The sequence below is a fragment of the Anomaloglossus baeobatrachus genome, chromosome 3, assembly GCF_048569485.1.
Source record: "Anomaloglossus baeobatrachus isolate aAnoBae1 chromosome 3, aAnoBae1.hap1, whole genome shotgun sequence".
Lineage (NCBI taxonomy): Eukaryota > Metazoa > Chordata > Amphibia > Anura > Aromobatidae > Anomaloglossus > Anomaloglossus baeobatrachus.
Genome location: NC_134355.1, coordinates 406,336,265 through 406,357,655, shown reverse-complemented (window position 1 = coordinate 406,357,655; position 21,391 = coordinate 406,336,265). Strand labels below are relative to the sequence as shown.

General features: G+C 46.7%; 1 protein-coding gene across 2 annotated transcripts in view; it reads right to left on the bottom strand.

Moving 5' to 3' along the window:
• Positions 1-21,391, bottom strand: part of HMGCLL1 (3-hydroxy-3-methylglutaryl-CoA lyase like 1) — a 199,066-nt gene that overhangs the window by 138,391 nt on the left and 39,284 nt on the right. For both annotated transcript variants that reach the window (XM_075340297.1, XM_075340298.1), the window contains exon 4: positions 20,691-20,798. In XM_075340297.1, coding sequence (XP_075196412.1) covers positions 20,691-20,798 — 108 coding nt within the window. The remainder of the gene's footprint in view (positions 1-20,690; positions 20,799-21,391) is intronic.

Below are 21,391 nucleotides of genomic sequence, written 5' to 3'. Positions count from 1 at the left end.
GGTGTAACAGTGACCTGAGGGCCCAGGCGGTTGGTTGCCGGTGGAGTACGGTGGAGTACTCCTGGAGCCACGCACCGATGGGGTATAGAATCCTAGGTCAGGCAAACGCTCCAGGCAGACCTGATAAAATCTGCACAGTGAGGGACCATCAAGGACCTCACTGACCTTGAAGTTCGAGACACAGTAGCAACGGGAGAACCGGGGACCAGGACCAGAGACTCCGACCCCACAGGGTTTACGCTACCGTCATACGGACTACTGTTAAGAGACTACCAGGAGGGGACCCCAAGCCGCTCCAAGCCACAGGGACCCACCAATCAAAGACAGGTGCAGGGGAAAGAAGCCACCAGGTCACTAAACCGGCACTGGGACTAAGGGGACCTGCGGTTGAGACCAGCCTTCCTCGGGTGACCAGTTTCCAGCTTACTGTGAGTAAAGGAACCAGTTACGCTGCAACCCCTTGTGTGGCCTACCTTCTTTCAGCACCCATCTATATCACCTATCCTCTGAGGCCTGGCTCTGCTTGCGGAGGGCCTAACATCGATGCTGTCACTAACACCAGCCCCAGTAGTGAGAACTGTTCAGCGGCGGCTACATCCACATAGTCGCAAACCACAAGTGGGGTCATGTGATAAATTTTGATTTAAATACCCTGTAAATATACCCCTTTTAAAAAAGCACGCAGGGCATGGAACCGGGCAACGGCCACAAAAGTGACATTCTCCAGTTATACACCACCCGGGACTGAGTATCCCATAACCCTGTGTGACACACTTGTTTTCCATTTATAGCCACCCTCTCCCCATTCTTTGATTATTATCAATGGCTTCATAAAGCAAGAGAACGTCAGAGAAAGATGGAAAACAAGCTGGTCAGAAGGTGCATGCCATGATGCAATGAGCACCTTTTCTTGGTTTGAACAGTCATTCTCTGATGACAGAATCCCTTTAAAATGGGACCAGAATCATCAAACATCTGCATCTCTCACTTTAAATCCTGATATCTCATTATGGGTTCTGACAGCAAAAATCTTAACTTTATAATGAGCACTAAAATGCTGCTGTAGCTGTGATTCAGGCTGAGATATAGACATTATTAGCCAGGACATATCTCATATGTCTTTTGCTACTGGGTTGCTACCCTGAAAGGATGTATGGGATTAATTATTTAAGCATCATTTATGTTCTACTCTCCATCCATTGATGTTCATGCAAAATGTTAGCTTAACAGGAAAAATAAATAGCAATCAAAATTAACACAATCAGAAAACAGAAGGCTATGTTTACAATTCAAGGCAGATGTTCCATCCATCTATAATACTGCCATCAGCAGTGTATTTTGCCAGTAGGGACAACCCAGGTGGACAGGTTTTAATTGAGGTAACAGACAAAGCATGCCGCCTAGCGTCAGCAGCAGGATGATATGCGATGAGTCAGATTATATTGACAACATACAATACAGATTTAGTGTGGCTTCTTCAGGCATGCCACACTACTGTATGGAAGAAAGGCCTGGAAATCTACTTTTGTCTTATGCCAAGAAAACATCATGGAGAGTACAATTAAAGCAATTTTATATAGTGCGGGAAGATGCGCCGCTAGGTTATCATCATTATTATTATTATTTTTTATTATCATTATAGCGCCATTTATTCCATGGTGCTTTACATGTAAAAAAGGGGCATACAATGAAGGAAATAATTATTTGATCCCTCACTGATTTTGTAAGTTTTCCAACTGACAAACACATGAACAGTCTATAATTTTAAGGGTTGGTTAATTTTACCAGTGAGAGATAGAATATCAAAAATAAAATCCAGAAAATCACATTTTCTGCATTTTACAGAGAGAAATAAGTATTTGATCCCCTACCTACCATTAAGAGTTCTGGCTCCTACAAACCACTTAGACACTCCTAATCAAACTCGTTACCTCCATTAAAGACAGCTGTCTTAAATTGTCACCTGTATAAAAGACTCCTGTCAACTGACTCAGTCAGTCAGATTCTAACCTCTACAACATGGGCAAGACCAAAGAGCTTTCTAAGGATGTCCAGGACAAGATCACAGACCTGCACAAGGCTAGAATGGGGTACAAAACCATAAATAAGACACTGGGTGAGAAGGAGACAACTGTTGGTGCAATAGTAAGAAAATGGAAGAAATACAAAATGAGTGTCAATCGACATTGATCTGGGGCTCAATGCAAAATCTCACCTTGTGGATCATGAAGAAGATGAGAGATCAGCCTAAAACTACACGGGGGGAACTTGTTAATGATCTCAAGGCAGCTGGGACCACTGTCACCAAGAAAACCATTGGTAAAATATTACGCCGTAATGGCTTTAAATCTTGCAGTGCCTGCAAAGTCCCACTGCTCAAGAAGGCACATGTGCAGATCCATCTGATGGTTGCCAATGAACACCTGGATGATTCTGAGTGTGATAGGGAGAAGGTGCTGTGGTCGGATTGGTGAGGAGGGCCTTTTCATCAAATACTTAATTAACTTCTTGACAGGATTGTGGGAAGTATGTCGATTTGCCTTACATAATTGAGTTTTCAGATCATACATATTACACAGAGCTAAAGATGGCTGCCATTTCCTGTTCTCCATAACTTGCCTGGAATGCAAGCAATGTCCAGATGTAAGAATACCACCATATAAGGAAAAGATCCACTGGCCAACCTAGAGGATCAACCCACAGATGATGATGTCTTAGACCTGCCCATCAGCATCAACACAGATCTGCCCATTGGCTAACCGATGAACTGTCCCACTAAATGGGCATATCCGAACTTGTGTATGCCCCTAGCCTATATAAGAGGCCGCATGTTTTTATTTTGTCTGTTCGGTACCATCTTTACTATGATCAAGAAGAGATTTCACATCCGACTGATCTACACCAATTAGAGCCAGGAGCATGCACAGAGTGAACTCTGGTTAAGTGTTCTTCCTAACAAATTGGTGCCCAACGTGGGGCCAGCATAGGAGGAACCGTAAAATCTTGAGGACCAGTGATTGGAATGGCAGGAAGAGCAACACACCTTGAGACAGGAGTTTGATCACCTCCTAACCCAGAACACGGTAAGTCTGCTGATTTTTATAATCTGAAGTCTTACTTGTGTGTCTCAAGGTGTGTGACACTGATTGCCTGACCGACCTAACAAGATGAGACAAAAATTGAGCTCTTTGGCCTTATCTCAACTCACCGTGTTTGCAGGAAGAGAAATGCTGCCTATAAAGCAAAGAACACCATCTCCTCTGTCAAGCATGGATGTGGAAACATTATGTTTTGGGGGTGTTTCTCTGCTAAGGGCACAGGACTACTTCACTGCATCAATGGGACAATGGATAGAGCCATGTACCGAAAAATCCTGAGTGAGAGAGAGCTAGGTCTTCCAGCACAACAATGACCCAAAATATACACCCAAGGTCATGGAGTGGCCTAGACAGTCTCCAGACCTTAATCTCATAGAAAACTTATGGAGGGAGTTAAAGCTCCAAGTTGTCAAGCGACAGCCTCAAAAGCTTAATGATTTAGAGAGGATCTACAAAGAGGAGTGGACCAAAATTCTTCCTGACGTGCGCAAACGTCATCATCAACTACAAAAATGTCTGACTGCTGTGCTTGCCAACAAGGGTTTTACCACCAAATATTGTCTTGTTTGCCAGAGGTATCAAATAGTTATTTCCCTCTGCAAAATGCAAATAAATTTATATAAGTTATATAATATGATTTTCTGGTTTTTATTTTTGATATTCTATCTCTCACGGTCAAAATTAACCTACCCTTAAAATTATAGACTGTTCATGTCTTTGTCAGTGGGCAAACTAACAAAATCAGCAAGAGATCAAATAATTATTTCCTTCACTGTACATAGACAACTACAATAATTGTGAAGAATTTAAGGCACAGTTTGATACAGGATGAGAAAAAACCCTTCCTGCGAGGGCTCACAGTCTACAGGTTCTAAGGCACTCAACAAGCTTCTGGGAAAGAAGAGACGATGGTTGCCCTGAGTATGATCAATGCTTAAAATTCACCAGGATCAAAGGTGTAAGGTCGTATTGGTGCAGATGTTGCTTAATCGACAGGAAAGATCCAAAGCTAAAGAAATAACATCAGTTTCGGAATGTGGAATGTATAAACCATGAACTAAGGCAAACTTGACAATGTCAAAGCCAAAATGGACATAACAGGACTCGACTTACTCGAAATTAGCAAACTAAGATGGACTCAATCCAGAACATTAGGTTTACTATTCTGGCAATGACAACAAAAGACAAAATGGTGTCTTTTCTTTTTTCTTTTTTTAACCAAAGATTCACAGGGACTATCCTGATATACAATGCTGAAAGTGGTCTTGTTTTTACTGCAAGAAACGCCAATTCATGTCACAGTCATAACTCTAGTAACCAACAACAGATTCCAATGAGGAGGACATTGAACTATTTTACTATCAAGTTCAAGAAGAAATTGAAAAAAAACCACAAAGACAAGATTTACTCATTATCATGGTAGACTTGGAATCAGCAAATATTGAACCATTGTTGGAAACTTTGGACTTTCAGACTAGCAAAAGCCTTAAATCTGACCCTGATTTGTCCCTGCCTGACTGCGGAGGTTGGCTCCCTAAGATTTCGGAATGGGCTCCCACTCAACGTCTGCTTACCATGACTGTCCTTAACTGTACCCTTAACTATAAATAAAGTGTAACACAAAATAACAATAACTATAAAAAAAGTTCACACAAGTACAGGTTGAAAAACAGTTCTAAGACGTGTTCACACAGTCATACTGGGAAGATCAAGAAAAACAGAAGTAATACATGACACCCCCCCCCCCCCCTCCCCATCCAAATCTAAAAATATAACGGAATGGAAAAAATACTGGGAAAGAAAACACACAAACAAACCACAGTTTAAAAAAAATAAAGATAATTCAGCAAGATAAACTTAACTGAAGAGCTGTGACTTCAGAAAACCATCCATCTAGGAATATAGCCATCAGAGAAGACTGGTAAAAGGTCAGTATAAATAAGCTTCACCCGGCATGTAATAAGACAGAGACAACATAGAAAAGTGAGAACACCTGAACTGACCAAAGCAAGAGTAAGGATATCGAAGCATCAGTAGAACAGAAAATGACCAGGAAGTGTCTCAGCAGGCAAGGAAACTGACCACGCAGCACCAGATTGAGTCCCGAGACCGATGCATAAAAGTACACAAAGCATCTCTACAAGAACAACTCAGTAATACAGAAAGAAACTGAGACTGGAAAGTAGAGAGAGCTGAGCATTCTAAAAAACGAGTTTGTTGCTGTGATAAACAAAAAAGTGCCTGGATATGATAATATTTCAATAGAGCTAAAAATAGTTCTCTGAAGCAGCAGCTTGATGTCATCATATGCTTGTGTCAACAGATATTGAAAACTGGTAAATGGACCAAGGACTGGAGAAGATCGGTGTTTATTTCTATTCTGAAGAAGTGAGATGTTACCAACTGTGACAACTATCATACTATTGCACTCTTACCTTATATGAGGTTCTGAAGGTCCTACAAAAATGGTTACATCCTTAGTTTGACAAAGAGCTATCAAGTGAACAAGATATGCTGATGCTAACATTAGACAGATAATAGTACAGGACAAATAACATGAACATCTACTATATTTTTACTTTATCGACTACAGCAAAGTCTTCAACTGTGTAGATCTACAGAAACTTTGGAAAACCTTAAAGGATATGGGTGTAGTGAACCATGTGATCAACCTCATTAGTAACCTTTACATCAACCAAGAAGCAACAGTCCAAATAGAACACAGCGACACTACATGATGCATGGTTTAAAGTAGATGTTAGACAAAGCTGTATCCTGTCACCATTTCTCTTCAATCTATATGCAGAAGCTATATTCAGGAAGGCTGGACTTGCCAAGATATTGACTACTGGAAGGTTAAACAAGGACACTTTTGAGATGGATGGAGATGAACTAGAAGTTGTAAAGGACTTCACCCTACTCGATGATAGCTGATAAATCAAGGTAATGCAACAAAACTGGAAGTCAAAATTATATTAGCTTTGGGCAGCTCAGCAATATAGTCATTGGACAAGGTCTTCAACATTTCACTGGCAATGAAGACATGCCTCGTATATAGTTTGGTCTTTTCAGTGGTAATGAATAATCGATGCCTTTGAAATGGAGTGCTGAAGAAGGATGTTATCAATACCATGGATGGCAAGAAGAAACAAACAAATCAATCTGGAACAAATCAAACCTAACTTGTCACTCAAAGCAAGGATCACCAAGCTGTGACTTGCCTATTTTGGAGACATCATACAAAGAGTGCAATCACTGGAGAAGGACATCATGGTCAGAAGAATAAAAGGAACAAGGCAAAGAGAAAGACCAAAAACTTAATGGTTTTATACAATGAGAATAACAGTTGAAAAGACCCTAGTTGACCTATCAAGTCTTGCACAAGATTGATCTTCCTACAGATTGTTTATCTATAAAGTTACCATGGCTCAAAATCGAGCTGAAGGCCGTTAAAAAAAAAAAAATGGACAAAACCTAAAATTAAATGAGTAGACCCTAAATGAGTGATCCCTAAATGTATGACACACATCTTTTAAATGGGAAACTTACACAAGGCTTTTGCACTCCCATCTAAAATCAGCATCATATAGGGGTAGAGACCCTAAGTCAAGAAATGTATTAATTAGGGACTGTTTGCTGTCACTTTGATAACACCCCTGTTTCATCTGCTGCAGATCTACCAGTTCTCTGAATGCTGAGCTCTAAATAACCCCACTCACATCACTGATTGACAGCATTATCTGCACACTGTACATAAAGGCCCCTTTACACACTGAGAATTTCTAGCGATCCCACCAGCGATCCCACCCTGGCCGGGACCGCTACAAAGTCTCTGGTGAGTTGCTGGTGAGCTGTCAAACAGGCAGACCTGGCCAACAACGCAGGAGCGATGCGGACCTGTAGAACGACCTAGCTGGTCATTGGGGACGTGTTAAAGCAGCTATTTGAAAGGGAAGTCGCTAACGAAGTCGTTGTAACGGTGTCAAACACACTGATGCATGCTGTTCAGCGGGAAACAAAGGACCAAAAATTGGTCCTAAAAGATTTGTAGCGATCAGCAACCTCCCAGCAGGGGCCAGGATGCTGATGCATTTCACACACTGCAATGTCGCTGGGGAGATCGCTATTACGTCACAAAACCAGTGACGTTACAGCGATGTCGTTAGCAATGTTGCAGTGTGTAAAGGGGCCTTAAGCAAAAAGCTGACAATCAGTGGTGAGAAAGGGGTTATATGGAGCTGATGAATATGGATATGGCAGCAAATTTACTAATACTCAAGTGATAATCAGCTGCTGATAAAACTTTCATGTTATCAAAATTACAGGAAGCAGCTTAGTGAGTGAAACTTCATTGGAAACAGGGACTCGTGTCTCCACATCATGCAATTTTCAAATTAGGTGGCAAAACCTGGTGACAGATTCCCGTGTGTGTGTGTGTGTGTGTGTGTGTGTGTGTGTGTATGTATGTCCGCTAAAGGAATTTGCACCGTCGCATTTACAATCACGAAACTTTGCACAGATGCCCCATGTGACTCAGGGAACATCATAGACTATGTTTTGATGGGAACATTTAACCCCGCGCTTTACAGTTACTCTCCAAAAAACCTGCCTCCATTAAAGACAATGGAGCTGCGTGCTAAAGGTTATTGACAGCAGCTGTGATTGGTTGCTATAGCAAAAAAGGACATTCACAGTATAAGAAGCTTATGTGTGAGCCAATAAGATGTTGGTGGGGAGATGGATAGAGAGAGACAGAAAGATACAGACAGGCACAGACAGAGTAAGAGGCAGACAGGGAAAGAGACAGAGAAAGACAGACAGTGAAAAATACAGATAGAGTCAGACAGAAAAAGAGATATAGAGAGAGACAGACAATCAAAGAGACAGACAGAGGCAGACAGACACAGACAGACAGGCACAGACAGGGAAAGAGACAGACAGAGACAGAGAGGGAAAGAGAAAGAGAGAGACAGACAGTCAAAGAGACAGAGGCAGACAGATACAAATGTGGCGCCCCTGACCTGGTCAGGCACCACTGAGTACTGCACCCATGCTGGGGACAGTACAAAACAGGTAATCCAGAAGGCTGACCGAGGTGTGGTTACACAGGCACATAGTAATCAGGTCTCACACATGGACCTTTGAAGGGACCCCTGGGGAATCTTGGAGGGGGCGTGGCCTCCATCTCCGCTCAAGGGGTGTGGTAGAGAGCCTGGTTGCTAGGTTGCATAGGCATGCACAGAGGGGAGGAAGTAGTGAGTCAGTCTGAAGTGGAAAGTGCAGTGAGCAGACATGCAGGACCCACTAGTCAGACAATGCACGTGCAGTGGCTACTGACAGGGGAGATCGGTCACTTAGTAGTGCCACCCAAAAAACACCCGAGGCTACAGTGCAGAGCGGTGGCTGAGTATGGGGACTGCCAGGGAGGTACCACGCCCGCACGGGTTACAGGTTCCCAGAGCAGGGGCCCATTCAGTTGGCCTGCTCAACCTGCAGGTGGGGGTACTTCATACCCTCCACCAAACACCACAGAGTTCTCAGCCATGTAGCAAAGAGAGGGCCCATAGGCCCATAGCTCACAAGAGGCAAGCAGCCGGAGTGACCTGGTCCAGGCTACAAGCAGACGGGCCGAAAAAGGGGAGAACAGGCAGCAGCAACTTCCCTGGGCGACCCCAGCAGGACTACAAGTCGGGGTCACCCCAAAAACACAAGGGCTAGGAAGGCGAGTCGGTAGTCACCCTCACAAGTCAGCCTGAAGGAATTCCTGGTTCCTGCCTGGTTCATCACAGCTACGTCCAGGTTACTCACCCTGCCACCTGACGTGAGTAATAACCCTGAAAGACACTCTGGTTGTGCGTGTGAGTCATTCTGCGACCTGTGGTTGCACACATCCACACTGGGCCCTGGGGCTAGCCTCACTTTTGGGAGGCCACCACATCTAGTTGCATTCAACATCAGCCCCAGGCATCCCCTAATCTGCAGTGGCGGTCCTCCTGACCGCAATACCGAGAGTGGCATCACAAATCCTAAGAAGACAACCTACCTGTGACCAGACTGTCCCTCCACGTGGAGTCCCTGAAGGTAATGCAGACCTGGGCTGGGCTCCATATCCTGGTATCACGAACAGGATAAGGACTAGACCTGTTAAGACAGGTGACTATTTGCCTGGGCGGTCCGCTTAAAAAGTTTGAAGCGCCGCCATATTGCCACCATGAAAAGCATGCCAAAGAACAACAGAAGCCCGCGCTGGAAGAAGTTACCGCCCACGAAGAGGCGTGGCTACCCAAAGAACCCCTGCAGCGTTCTGACCTTGCAAGAGGGGATGAGATCTGTCCCTGGACGGCGGCAAGCTATCGGTCTGCAGAAGAAAACGAAACTGAGCAGAGGCAGAGAGAGCTGCAAGAGGTGACAGGCTGTGCAGAGGCGACGCTGAGAGCAGAGGAAATGGCGTCTGCATACCAGGATCCAGAGCCAGGCTCCGCTGCCTGGTGGGACTGGGAGCTTGCCCAGTTCTGCGAACGGCTGAAGGCCAGAATCGTACAGCAGCTCAGGGAAGGACGCACGGAGCTCCGGGAGATGGCTACAGCAGTACGGGCCTACGAGAGGTGGACCGCGCGACAAGTGCCACACCGAGTGGCGACCACCCAGACTCCGATGATGCTGTCAATGAGTGAGTTCAGTGTCGCCCCTGCCCTCGTGAGAGTACCGACCCTGCCACCACTGTCCCTATGTGAGGCCGCTGCGATGCCCGTGGCACGCCCCTCTGCCACACCTGCGAAGATCTCTGCTGCGACGCCGGAGTCAAAGCCCGCCACGGCCCACGCTGCGAAATCTGCGGTCCCTGCAGAGACGCCGGGTGGGATGACGCCCGGCCCGGCAAGACCAGGCCGCCGCCATGCCAGGCTCGGCCCACCAAGACCAGGCCGCAGCCACGCTAGGCTCGGCCCACCAAGACTAGGCCGCAAGGCCATCTACTCCAGCCTACAAGGCAAAAGTGACCACCGCACTCCAGCCACCGCCTAAGGAACCATGTCCTGCATCCTTGCTAGGAGAAGACCCCATGTTCCTGAAGTTAAAGAAGGAGCTGAGTGCCCGCTACCCTAAAGACCTGGTGGACACGTACCTAGTCCCCAGACGCTCACCCATAGTGTCCCCAGTGACTCCCACGGCTGAAGGCCCGCTGCCCTGTTCAGAGGAGGGAAGTTTGTCCCCAGCGCTGCATCAGAGGAGTGCTCAGAAGAACTAATGGGGTGGGGAGGCCAGGAGGCTGAGGTATCGACCCCATCAGAGGAGGATGCAGCACCATGCGTGATTGAGGGGGGCCCAGGGCCAGAAATGCTACCCTACTCCCGCTGGGATGAGGAGAGCCCGACACCCTCTGAAGATGACGCGCTGGCCATTACGATACCGCGCATGTAAGTAACCTGGGAGCCCACAGTCCAGAAGAGCCCCACGAGCAGAGCACGGCGCCACGCCAGAGCAAAACAGACATCAATGCAGCAGTCCCCAGATCGGCACAGACAAGATGTTTCAGCACGGGACTTAGAAGATAAGCAGTTCTTAAGAAAAACCCGCCACCAGGAAAGAGGACCACTTTGTCGTGGTGTAGTAGAAGAGTTTAGCCTTAGATCCGTATACTGCTTCATAGTTGCACCAGGTGTCAAAGAAGGCATATTTGTGAGTCGGCGAGATGTTAGATCACACCTGCCCCGAGGACACCCTGGTAGAGACTTACATATGGGACACCTGGTCGAGTTTACCAAGCACCAAGGTGAACGCGGCTGGTATGCACTGGACGTAGTGCCATGCCCCAGGAATCCTTCCAGCAAATCTGCTGTCTCCACTCAGGATACCCCAAGGTTAATACCACAAGACAAAAGAACAGAAGAAACAGAACAAAATAAAGAAATAGAGGACAAAGACAAAGAACCAATGGAAGATACCACAGATGACGACGAAAGAGACACAGAAAGACAGGTGCCACAGCCCTACAGGCCCAAGCCCTGGTAAGAAGGAGGACTAAAGAAAAGTAAAGTACAGCAAGTTACAAATTCAAGTTTGCAACGTTTACAGAAAATTTCAAGTAATGTGCCCACATGAACTAAGAGAACCCTGTTTACTAAGTATACTTTTGCACCTGGTTTGTGCACTCTTATGGACCATCAGGCTATGAACTGGCTATAGCCACAAACTCTCGCAATGTAAATAGTTACCCCAGAGGTACAACCACCTGGCTATGCCTGTTTATGGGCCTGGCTCGCCTGTGACAAGGGAGCACGCCTGTTTATGGGGACTGGCTCTCCACCACAAAGGGTACCCTGTCTGAATCAACTGTGAAGGCCGTCTCTACATTCCTGCCAGAAGAGGCCGAAGGCGCGGCTCCACAAGGCAGGGTATACCCTGTTAACCACCAGACCAAGAAAGCTGCCTCTACATCCTACCAGAAGTGGCCAAAGGCGTGGCTCGACGGGAGAGGAAGATTGGAGGAAAGGTCTGGGGAAATAGATGGCCCAGACCTGGTTGCTAAAAGGACCGGTGACCTGCCTACTGAGAGGGTTTTGGGTGGGTAACGGACTTGTGGGTGGAGAGTGGTGATGTATGGTACCTGGTGGTTTTATAGCGTTTTATGATGCTTTTAAATGTTTTACCTCTTTTATGCATTTAAAATGTTTGTCTTGCAGCCCGGGGACGTGCTGTTGATAACTAAGGGGGAATGTGGCGCCCCTGACCTGGTCAGGCACCACTGAGTACTGCACCCATGCTGGGGGATGTACAAAACAGGTAATCCAGAAGGCTGACCGAGGTGTGGTTACACAGGCGCGTAGTAATCAGGTCTCCCACATGGACCTTTGAAGGGACCCATGGGGAATCCAGGAGGGGGCGTTGCCTCCATCTCCACTAAAGGGGTGTGGTAGAGAGCCTGGATGCTAGGTTGCATAGGCAGGCACAGAAGGGAGGAAGTAGTGAGTCAGTCTGAAGTGGAAAGTGCAGTGAGCAGACGTGCAGGACCCACTAGTCAGACAACACACATGCAGTGGCTACTGACAGGGGAGATCGGTCACTTAGTAGTGCCACCCAAAAACCACCTGAGGCTACAGTGCAGAGCGGTGGCTGAGTACGGGGACTGCCAGGGAGGTACCAGGCCCGCACGGGTTACAGGTTCCCAGAGCAGGGTCCCATTCAGTTGGCCTGCTCAACCTGCGAAGATCTCTGCTGCGACCCCGGAGGTGAAGCCCGCCACGGCCCACGCTGCGAAATCCACGGTCCCTGCAGAGACGCCGGGTGGGATGACGCCCGGCCCGCCAAGACCAGGCCGCCGCAACGCCAGGCTCGGCCCGCCAAGACCAGGCCGCAAGGCCATCTACTCCAGCCTACAAGGCAAAAGCGACCACCGCACCCCAGCCACCGCCTAAGGAACCATGTCCTGCGTCCTCGCTAGGAGAAGACCCCATGTTCCTGAAGTTAAAGAAGGAGCTGAGTGCCCGCTACCCTAAAGACCTGGTGGACACGTACCTAGTCCCCAGGCACTCACCCAGAGTGTCCTCAGTGACTCCCACGGCTGAAGGCCCGCTGCCCTGTTCAGAAGAGGGAAGTTTTGTCCCCAGCGCTGCCATCAGAGGAGTGCTCAGAAGAACTAACGGGGAGGGGAGACCAGGAGGCTGAGGAATCGACCCCATCAAAGGAGGACGCAGCACCATGCGTGATTGAGGGGGGCCCAGGGCCAGAAATGCTACCCTACTCCCACTGGGATGAGGAGAGCCAGACACCCTCTGAAGATGACGCGCTGGCCATTACGATGCCGCGCATGTAAGCAACCTTGGAGCCCGCAGTCCAGAAGAGCCCCACGAGCAGAGCACGGCGCCGCGCCAGAGCAAAACAGACATCAATGCAGCAGTCCCCAGATCAGCACAGACAAGATGTTACAGCACGGGACTTAGAAGATAAGCTGTTCTTAAAGGGAACCTGTCATCAGAAATTTTGCTTTAAACCTAAACGTTTCCCCCTCTGCAGCTCCTGGGCTGCATTCTAGCAATGTTCCTGTACTTTTTATCGCCCCTTTTATACCAAATTAAATACTTTATAAACTTGTACCTTTTGCTATGTAAATTTTGTAAATCGTTCATGGGGGCGGGCTCTCTGGTGACCGTTGCTGTTCCTCCAGCACATTGACGCCGTCCCCCCACGCTCCATTTCATCCATCAGGACGCCGCCCACTGCGCCCGAGGTGCCGCCCACGCCATGATCGCTGGTGACGTGTGTCACAAGCACGAGACTATGGGCGGCGCTGTGATTGCATCGCAAGTGCCCGCCCATAATCTCGTGGACGCGGGGCAGGTGTGATCTAACATCTCGCCGACTCACAAATATGCCTTCTTTGACACCTGGTGCAACTATGAAGCAGTATACGGATCTAAGGCTAAACTCTTCCACTACAACACGGCAAAGTGGTCCTCTTTCCTGGTGGCGGGTTTTTCTTAACAACTGCTTATCTTCTAAGTCCCGTGCTGTAACATCTTGTCTGTGCCGATCTGGGGACTGCTGCATTGATGTCTGTTTTGCTCTGGCACGGCGCCGTGCTCTACTCGTGGGGCTCTTCTGAACTGCGGGCTCCCAGGTTACTTACATGCGCGGTATCGTAATGGCCAGCGCGTCATCTTCAGAGGGTGGTGATGTATGGTACCTGGTGGTTTTATAGCGTTTTATGATGCTTTTAAATGTTTTACCTCTTTTATGCATTTAAAATGTTTGTCTTGCAGCCCGAGGACGTGCTGTTCATAACTAAGGGGGAATGTGGTGCCCCTGACCTGGTCAGGCACCACTGAGTACTGCACCCATGCTGGGGGAAGTACAAAACAGGTAATCCAGAAGGCTGACCGAGGTGTGGTTACACAGGCGCATAGTAATCAAGTCTCCCACATGGACCTTTGGAGGGACCCATGGGGAATCCAGGAGGGGGCGTGGCCTCCATCTTCACTAAAGGGGTGTGGTAGAGAGCCTGGTTGCTAGGTTGCATAGGCAGGCACAGAAGGGAGGAAGTAGTGAGTCAGTCTGAAGTGGAGAGCGCAAAGAGCAGACGTGCAGGACCCACTAGTCAGACAACACACGTGCAGTGGCTACTGACAGGGGAGTTCGGTCACTTGGTAGTGCCACCCAAAAACCACCCAAGGCTAGAGTGCAGAGCGGTGGCTGAGTATTGGGACTGCCAGGGAGGTACAACGCCCGCACGGGTTACAGGTTCCCAGAGCAGGGGCCCATTAAGTTGGCCTCCTCAACCTGCAGGTGGGGGTACTTCATACCCTCCACCAAACACCACAGAGTCCACAGCCACATAGCAAAGAGAGGGCCCATAGCTCACAAGAGGCAAGCAGCCGGAGTGACCTGGTCCAGGCTACAAGCAGACGGGCCGAAAAAGGGGAGAACAGGCAGCAGCAACTTCCCTGGGCAACCCCAGCAGGACTACAAGTCGGGGTCACCCCAAAAACACAAGGGCTAGGAAGGCGAGTCGGTAGTCACCCTCACAAGTCAGCCTGAAGGAATTCCTGGTTCCTGCCTGGTTCATCACAGCTACGCCCGGGTTACTCACCCTGCCACCTGACCTGAAAGACACTCTGGTTGTGCATGTGAGTGATTCTGCGACCTGTGGTTCCACACATCCACACTGGGCCCTGGGGCTAGCCTCACTCTCGGGAGGCCACCACATCTAGCTGCATTCAACATCAGCCCCAGGCGTCCCCTAATCTGCAGTGGCGGTCCCCCTGACCGCAATACCGAGAGTGGTGTCACGAATCCTAAGAAGACAACTTACCTGTGACCAGACTGTCCCTCCACGTGGAGTCCCTGAAGGTAATGCAGACCTGGGCTGGGCTCCATACAGACAGTGAAAGAGACAGGCACAGACAGACAGGGAAAGAGACAAACAGAGACACACAGAGAAAGAGACAGACAGACAGGGAAAGAGACAGAGAAGGGGAAAGAGACAGGGAAATAGACAGACAGGGAAAGACACAAAAACAGGGAAATAGACAGGGAAAGAGACAAGGAAAGATACAGATGGGGAAAGAGGCAGACAGGGAAAGACAGATGGGGAAAGAGAAAAACCTGGAACGAGACAGACCTCGAACGAGACAGACCTCCAATGAGACAGACAGGGAAAGAGACAAACGGGGAAAGAGACAGATGGGGAAAGAGAAAAACCTGGAACGAGACAGACCTCGAACGAGACAGACCTTCAATGAGACAGACAGGGAAAGAGACAAACGGGGAAAGAGACAGATGGGGAAAGAGAAAAACCTGGAACGAGACAGACCTCGAACGAGACAGACCTTCAATGAGACAGACAGGGAAAGAGACAAACGGGGAAAGAGACAGATGGGGAAAGAGACAGATGAGGAAAGAGACAGACGGGTAAAGAGACAGACCTGGAAAGAGACAGACCTGGAAAGATACACACCTGGAGTGAGACAAATGGGGAAAGAGACAGATGAGGAAAGAGACAGCCGGGGAAAGAGACAGCCAGAGAAAAAGACAGACAGGGAAACAGACTGACAGACACAGAGATAGAGGGAGACAGACAGACACAGAGATAGAGAGACACAGACACAGAGAGCGAGAGACAGAAAGACAGACACAGAGATAGAGACAGAAAGACTGTTGCAGAGACAGACAGAGAGATAGACACAGACAGACCAAGAGACAAACACAGACAGACAGACATGGATAGAGACAGAGGCACACATGGATAGAGACAAACACACAGACACACAGAAAGACAGGGAAAGAGACAGAGACAGACACACAGAGACAGACACACAGAGACACACAGAAAGAGACAGACAGAAACAGACAGACAGAAAGACAGAGAAAAAGAGAGACACAAAGAGACATAGACAGACACAAACAGACAGAGACTGGGAGAGACTGGGAGGGAGACAGGGAGACAGAGAGACAGACATTATCCTGGGCAACACCCGGGTACTACAACTAGTTTTATATAAATCTAAACTATTTTACTGTATATTATGAAGGGCTGGTGTATATTTATACAAGTTTAATATAATATGTTATATATTGTAAGAAAGCTCAAGCTTCTAAATAGCAAGTGTGCTGGTTTTCTTTTCAGGGCAGAGATCCTCTCTTCCCAAACCCAAGGGCATGTTTGTCATTGAGAAAGTAATGTGTTATCTGAGTTGGATGTTATCTTTTCCCTGACCTCAAGGTTAACCTCTCACTCCCCCTCTAGCTAGGTGTTCAATAAACCAAGAACTTTAATTTGAAATCAATTCAAAAGCTTATTGTCTGTGACATTAAACCTTTCACCTTGGAGGCTTCAGGTTTCCATCTCTTAGAATATATTTTTCTCTTTGCAGATATGTATATTCTACCCTATTTCCTCATTTACAGATAGATTTGTTTTTTAGTAGACAAGTCTGCAGCTATTAAGGTAATATAAAAAGAAAAATGAAAGTTGAAAGTGAGGACTCAACAAATGTGAAAAACAGTAAATATTTTACAGGAAACATTTTCTAGATGACAATGAGATGAATGGACATTACTTAAAAAATGTCATAATACATAGGTGTGATGGAATCACGTCTTCGATGGACAGATAAAGTGCAACCCACTCTCTAAAAGATCCTAGTGATTGCAATTGCCTTCACCTCTTAATCCCTGCACAGGTATTTGAATTTATACGAGGACAGCTAGGTTGGGGCCACAAAGCAATAATCTGGTAGGAAGAAGAGTTGGAACGCTGGATTGGTAGCAAGATGTCTAGTCAAGGACAAAATCGCTAAGCAAGCAGGTGGTCAAAAAACAAAGTCAGAAAATGGAATGAATGTAATAGCACAACAAGAGCAATAACAATGAGGAGTGGACCAGAAAAAGAGCACTTGACAGTGGGAGTCAGAGATCAGGGGTTTAAGCAGAAGACAGTCCAGCCCAGAGCTCAGAAAAAGGAGTAATCTCAACAGCAATATAACTGAAAGTAACCCCAGTTAACTGACTGAACAGCAGCAAAAGTCCCGGGAATTAAACATGACAGCAACATTGCTGAACTGTGGCATACCGGTGATTTGCACAGATGGTAAGCGCCACCCTGCTCACTGTGATCACCTCACTGCTCTCCCTAGCTTCAGATTATCTCTCTGAGCTTCCTCCTATAGCTTTTCTAACATTGCGGCATCCTCCTGCTGCTGGTGTGTTTCCACCTGGCAATAGTGAGGCACGGACAGATACTGCAGGAATTTAACCCTTATGTGTCCTGAAGACTTTAGATTCATTAGCCTATTCCTAAGCAGCAGGGGGTTTATTAGACAGCTCCTCCCACTACTCCTGATCTAGGTTCTAGATCAATTTCTGCCTAGATTCCAGATAGGTGCTTTCTGTATAATTTATCTGGTTTTCTGACCAGGCTTGCCTGCTCCAGAGCTCGGCGACATATATTGATCTTGTGCTGCCTGCCCTGACCTTCTATAATCTGACGTAATTTGCTTTTGTCCGCTTGTACCTCACAACCTTGTCTCCGACCCTCCAGTCAGCTGCTGCAGTCCTGAGGACTGTTCTGAAGTGGTACCTAGTGATTACCTGTGGCAAAGACCAGCCTCACCATCAGAGTCAATACTCGATAGTTACTTAGTTATCCCCCTAAATGGTAACCTGGCCTGTGACACATTGGGTTCACACACCCCAGTGTTACACCCCGCATCGCCTGCAAAAAAGATTTGGTGCAGCCCAGTAATCATATACAAAAAAAGCAACATAAAGAGGAGCCCAGTAATCATAACAATAACAGAGGGAATGGGTGCTACAATAGAGGCCTGAACTGCATTATTCTCATGTAAAATTATGCATCACCTATTTATCACCTGAAGCTCTCACAAAGAGGCAAATTTAGGAAGTTTAGTCAACTATTTAATATGTATAATAAGAGCTTAATAAATTCATATGAATAGTTTTCCCTAGTGTGGCAATTGGCAATTTTATCATTTACCTCGATGCAGATTCTCTTGCAGAAAAGTAGTTTTGATAATTATAGAGATATTTTACAAACGTAGTCACCCCAGAACTTTGGACAAATTTAGATAATAAGCAGAAGAGATTGTCTGATCTTATAATAATGATCTACAGAATCCTCAGAATAGAGAGCTCATCAATATAAGATCGGTGGAGGTCTGACTCACAGCACCACCACTAATCAGCTATTTGTAGCTCTTGAGTCATCCAAAGTAATTGGTGAACAGAGCCGGAAAAAGTGTGACTGTTCCCTGTGCAGAAGCCATAGCTGAAGATTGATTCAATGGCAACACAGTGAGCAAAACCCTTCTGTTCCAGTGTTGTTCGCTATTTACATCTAAACGCCACTGGAGCTGAATATATATCAGCCCTGTTTAATTCTGGTGACTTTTGTTGACGCTCAGACAGGGCGATTAATCCCCAACTTCATTCCATTCATCTTCTGACTGACGTAATTCAGACTCGTCGGATCACAATGCGGTCTTTGGGAGTCGAAGATCTCTTTTCAAGTGTAAGTCTTTGGAGTCTTGTTCTGATACTCCATAGACTTACACTGTAAATGTGGCACCCCTGAGTACATCAGGGTGCCATAGGGTACTGCATCCTTAACCAGGGCGCAGAGCCTAGCCCCTAATGGTTCCAGGTTCATAAGAAACCGATGTCACTACCAACAGCACCACAAATCCCAATCAACACCTCACATCATGACCTGTCAGACACACCAGTGGGTTGGTCTAGCTGGAAAAGGGCCACCCACCTAGGGATCAGGCAGACTGGTGGGAGGGAAGAGAGTCACTTTTGAGTTTGAGTTTGAGTTCAGTAGAGTACAGAGAAGAAGAGAGTTGAGTGAGAGCCCTCAAAGAGTGAGGAGCTGGGGAGAGTGAGCTCCCGCGGAGCTAGACTGAGGTTGGGTTGCAGACAGTGGTCCGGGACCAGAGGAGTCAGGGATCGGTGGCAATGACATTGGAAAGGGTTCAACGGACATAGTCTAGGTGGACTGTTGGCACCAGCAAGCCCAAAAGAAACCGTACCGAGCACGACGGGGTACAGGACTCTAGGTCAGGAGCCAATTCAACATCCTGGCAATTAATCTGTAGAAAAAGGAGACTTTCAGGGACCTTTCCACAGAGCTCAGAGATTGGGGGCATCAGCACAACGCAGGGGACAGGGTTTTCCAGCCAGAAGAAGCCCACTAAAGTCCCAAGTGCCAGCTCCCAAGAGCACAGCTACACCTCACAAGGGTAGCGGGGCCCTAACAGCTTCATGCCGAGGGGCCACAGACAGACAACTACATTGTGCATGGAGGTGGGCTCCGGACCGTCAAGTGACACAGGTGGGAGCGAACACCTAAACGGGCTCCCCCGTAGCAACTGTGGCACACAGAGTTCTTGGTTTACTTGCAGCGTGAGTGTCTACTTTAAAATCCTCATCCTGCACCACGATCATCCACAGTGAGTACCCTGCTCCCCTGCACCCCGCGCTCCCGAATAAACACCAACACCCCTGAGCCTGGGGCCATCCCTACCTTTGGAGGGACTAACATCAGGCTGCTTAACTCCATCTGCCCAGGTACTCCTTACAGCAACGGCGGTACTCCCATTACCGCAACCCACAGGTGGTGTCACGGACTTATCCCCTGTAAATACCCCCCATTTTAAAGATCAAAGTTTCCGCCAACCCCGGTCCAGGCCCTCTCGAGCCACCACGATCCCGGAACTGAGCAGCCCGACCAACAGCAGGGCGATACATAAAAGTCACTTGTGGGTCACACAGAACATGGTGTGATATGGAGATAGGTGACAGGTTAGTATATTAAAAAGCTGACTGTACACTAACATCTTCACAGGTTTAGGAGGAAAAAAGTTAATGTGAGGCCATCTTTAAGAAAGTGTCATGATGACTCTGGGATAGCAAAAACTGGGGCGCCTAAGCTTTGCCTCAAGCTAGAGTTCCCTAATCTATCCTATTCTAAGAGATACCCTTAATGGGGGGATGCCTGAGTCTCCTTCCTGGCTCTGCTCCTGACCAGTCCTGATCTGATTCCCTGTCAACCTGCCCCTAGTGAGGAAAGGCAGAGGAATGTAATAAGAATAACAGATATAGACAGGAAATGAAAAAACAAAATTCTGCACACACATAAGTAAAGACAATAAGAGATACAGGAGGAAACGCAAGAGAAGTAAGGAAACTACAAAACAACAGGGGTAAACTTCCAAAACTACAACACACAAATAGCACAATTTTCAGCAGAGAACCTGAGACAGCACGCCTCACAGACCAACACAGAGCTATAGCTGGCAGATTTCATCCAGCAGATTTCATCCAGCTTAAATAGTTGGGGCTTTTTTCAGCTCCTTTGTAGGCCAAATGTGAATAGTCAACAATGCTGGAAGAAAGCAATTGAATTCATTTACCTGCTTGATCTTCATAGAAACTAAAAAGAAAGTTATCAAAGTAAATAACACACTTGCCATAATATAAAGTTGATTACAACTCTGGATATTCTATTAATAAGTTCCCTTCTTAATAAATCTTACATAATAGCAGTGCAGACATTTGTTCCATCCCCAAACATCTCACCTGTGGAACCCATTTGGAAGAGACAAAACTGGTGACTTCTATGACCGGTAGACCTGCTTCCGAGAGCCGGTTAATTAGTTCAATTTTGATGTCAGTTGGTACAAAAGTCTGAAAAGGAAATATTTCTTATCAATATTCTATTCTGCATCATTCATACAGATAATCATCTTCCTGTAATTAAACTTCATTGTCATGTAGCGTCTATACTTCTCCATATAAAACCTTAAAAGCAGCAAAGAAAAAAACTAGCTTTGTGCTCTGTAAAGTTTATGATGTGAAATGAAGAAAATTTAAAAACATTTCCTTCGGTTCTCTTTAATGGAGAACTGTCACCCGATTTCTAAATACCAACTCCAAATATAATTAAATCGATCATAGTTCTGGTGAGGCTGGTGTACTTAAAAAATTCATATCGGAATGGCTGCACTCATATAAGTCACATTTTAATGCTATTCTGCTTTGTAAAAAAAGAAATCTCAACCTTAATTGAAGATCCTAGACTTTGTATAATGATTAATGTAAAACACTGTGTCTTATATATTATGTTTAATAGTTTGTCCCCTACTGTTGCCTTTGTCCTTGTCAGATACTTATTTTGGCATTGTCCCTTCAGTGCTTAAAGGGTTTTTCCCATATTTATAAATTGATATTGTCAGAGAGTGCTTGTAAATTCTAGCAATTTAGCAATTTACTGCATATTA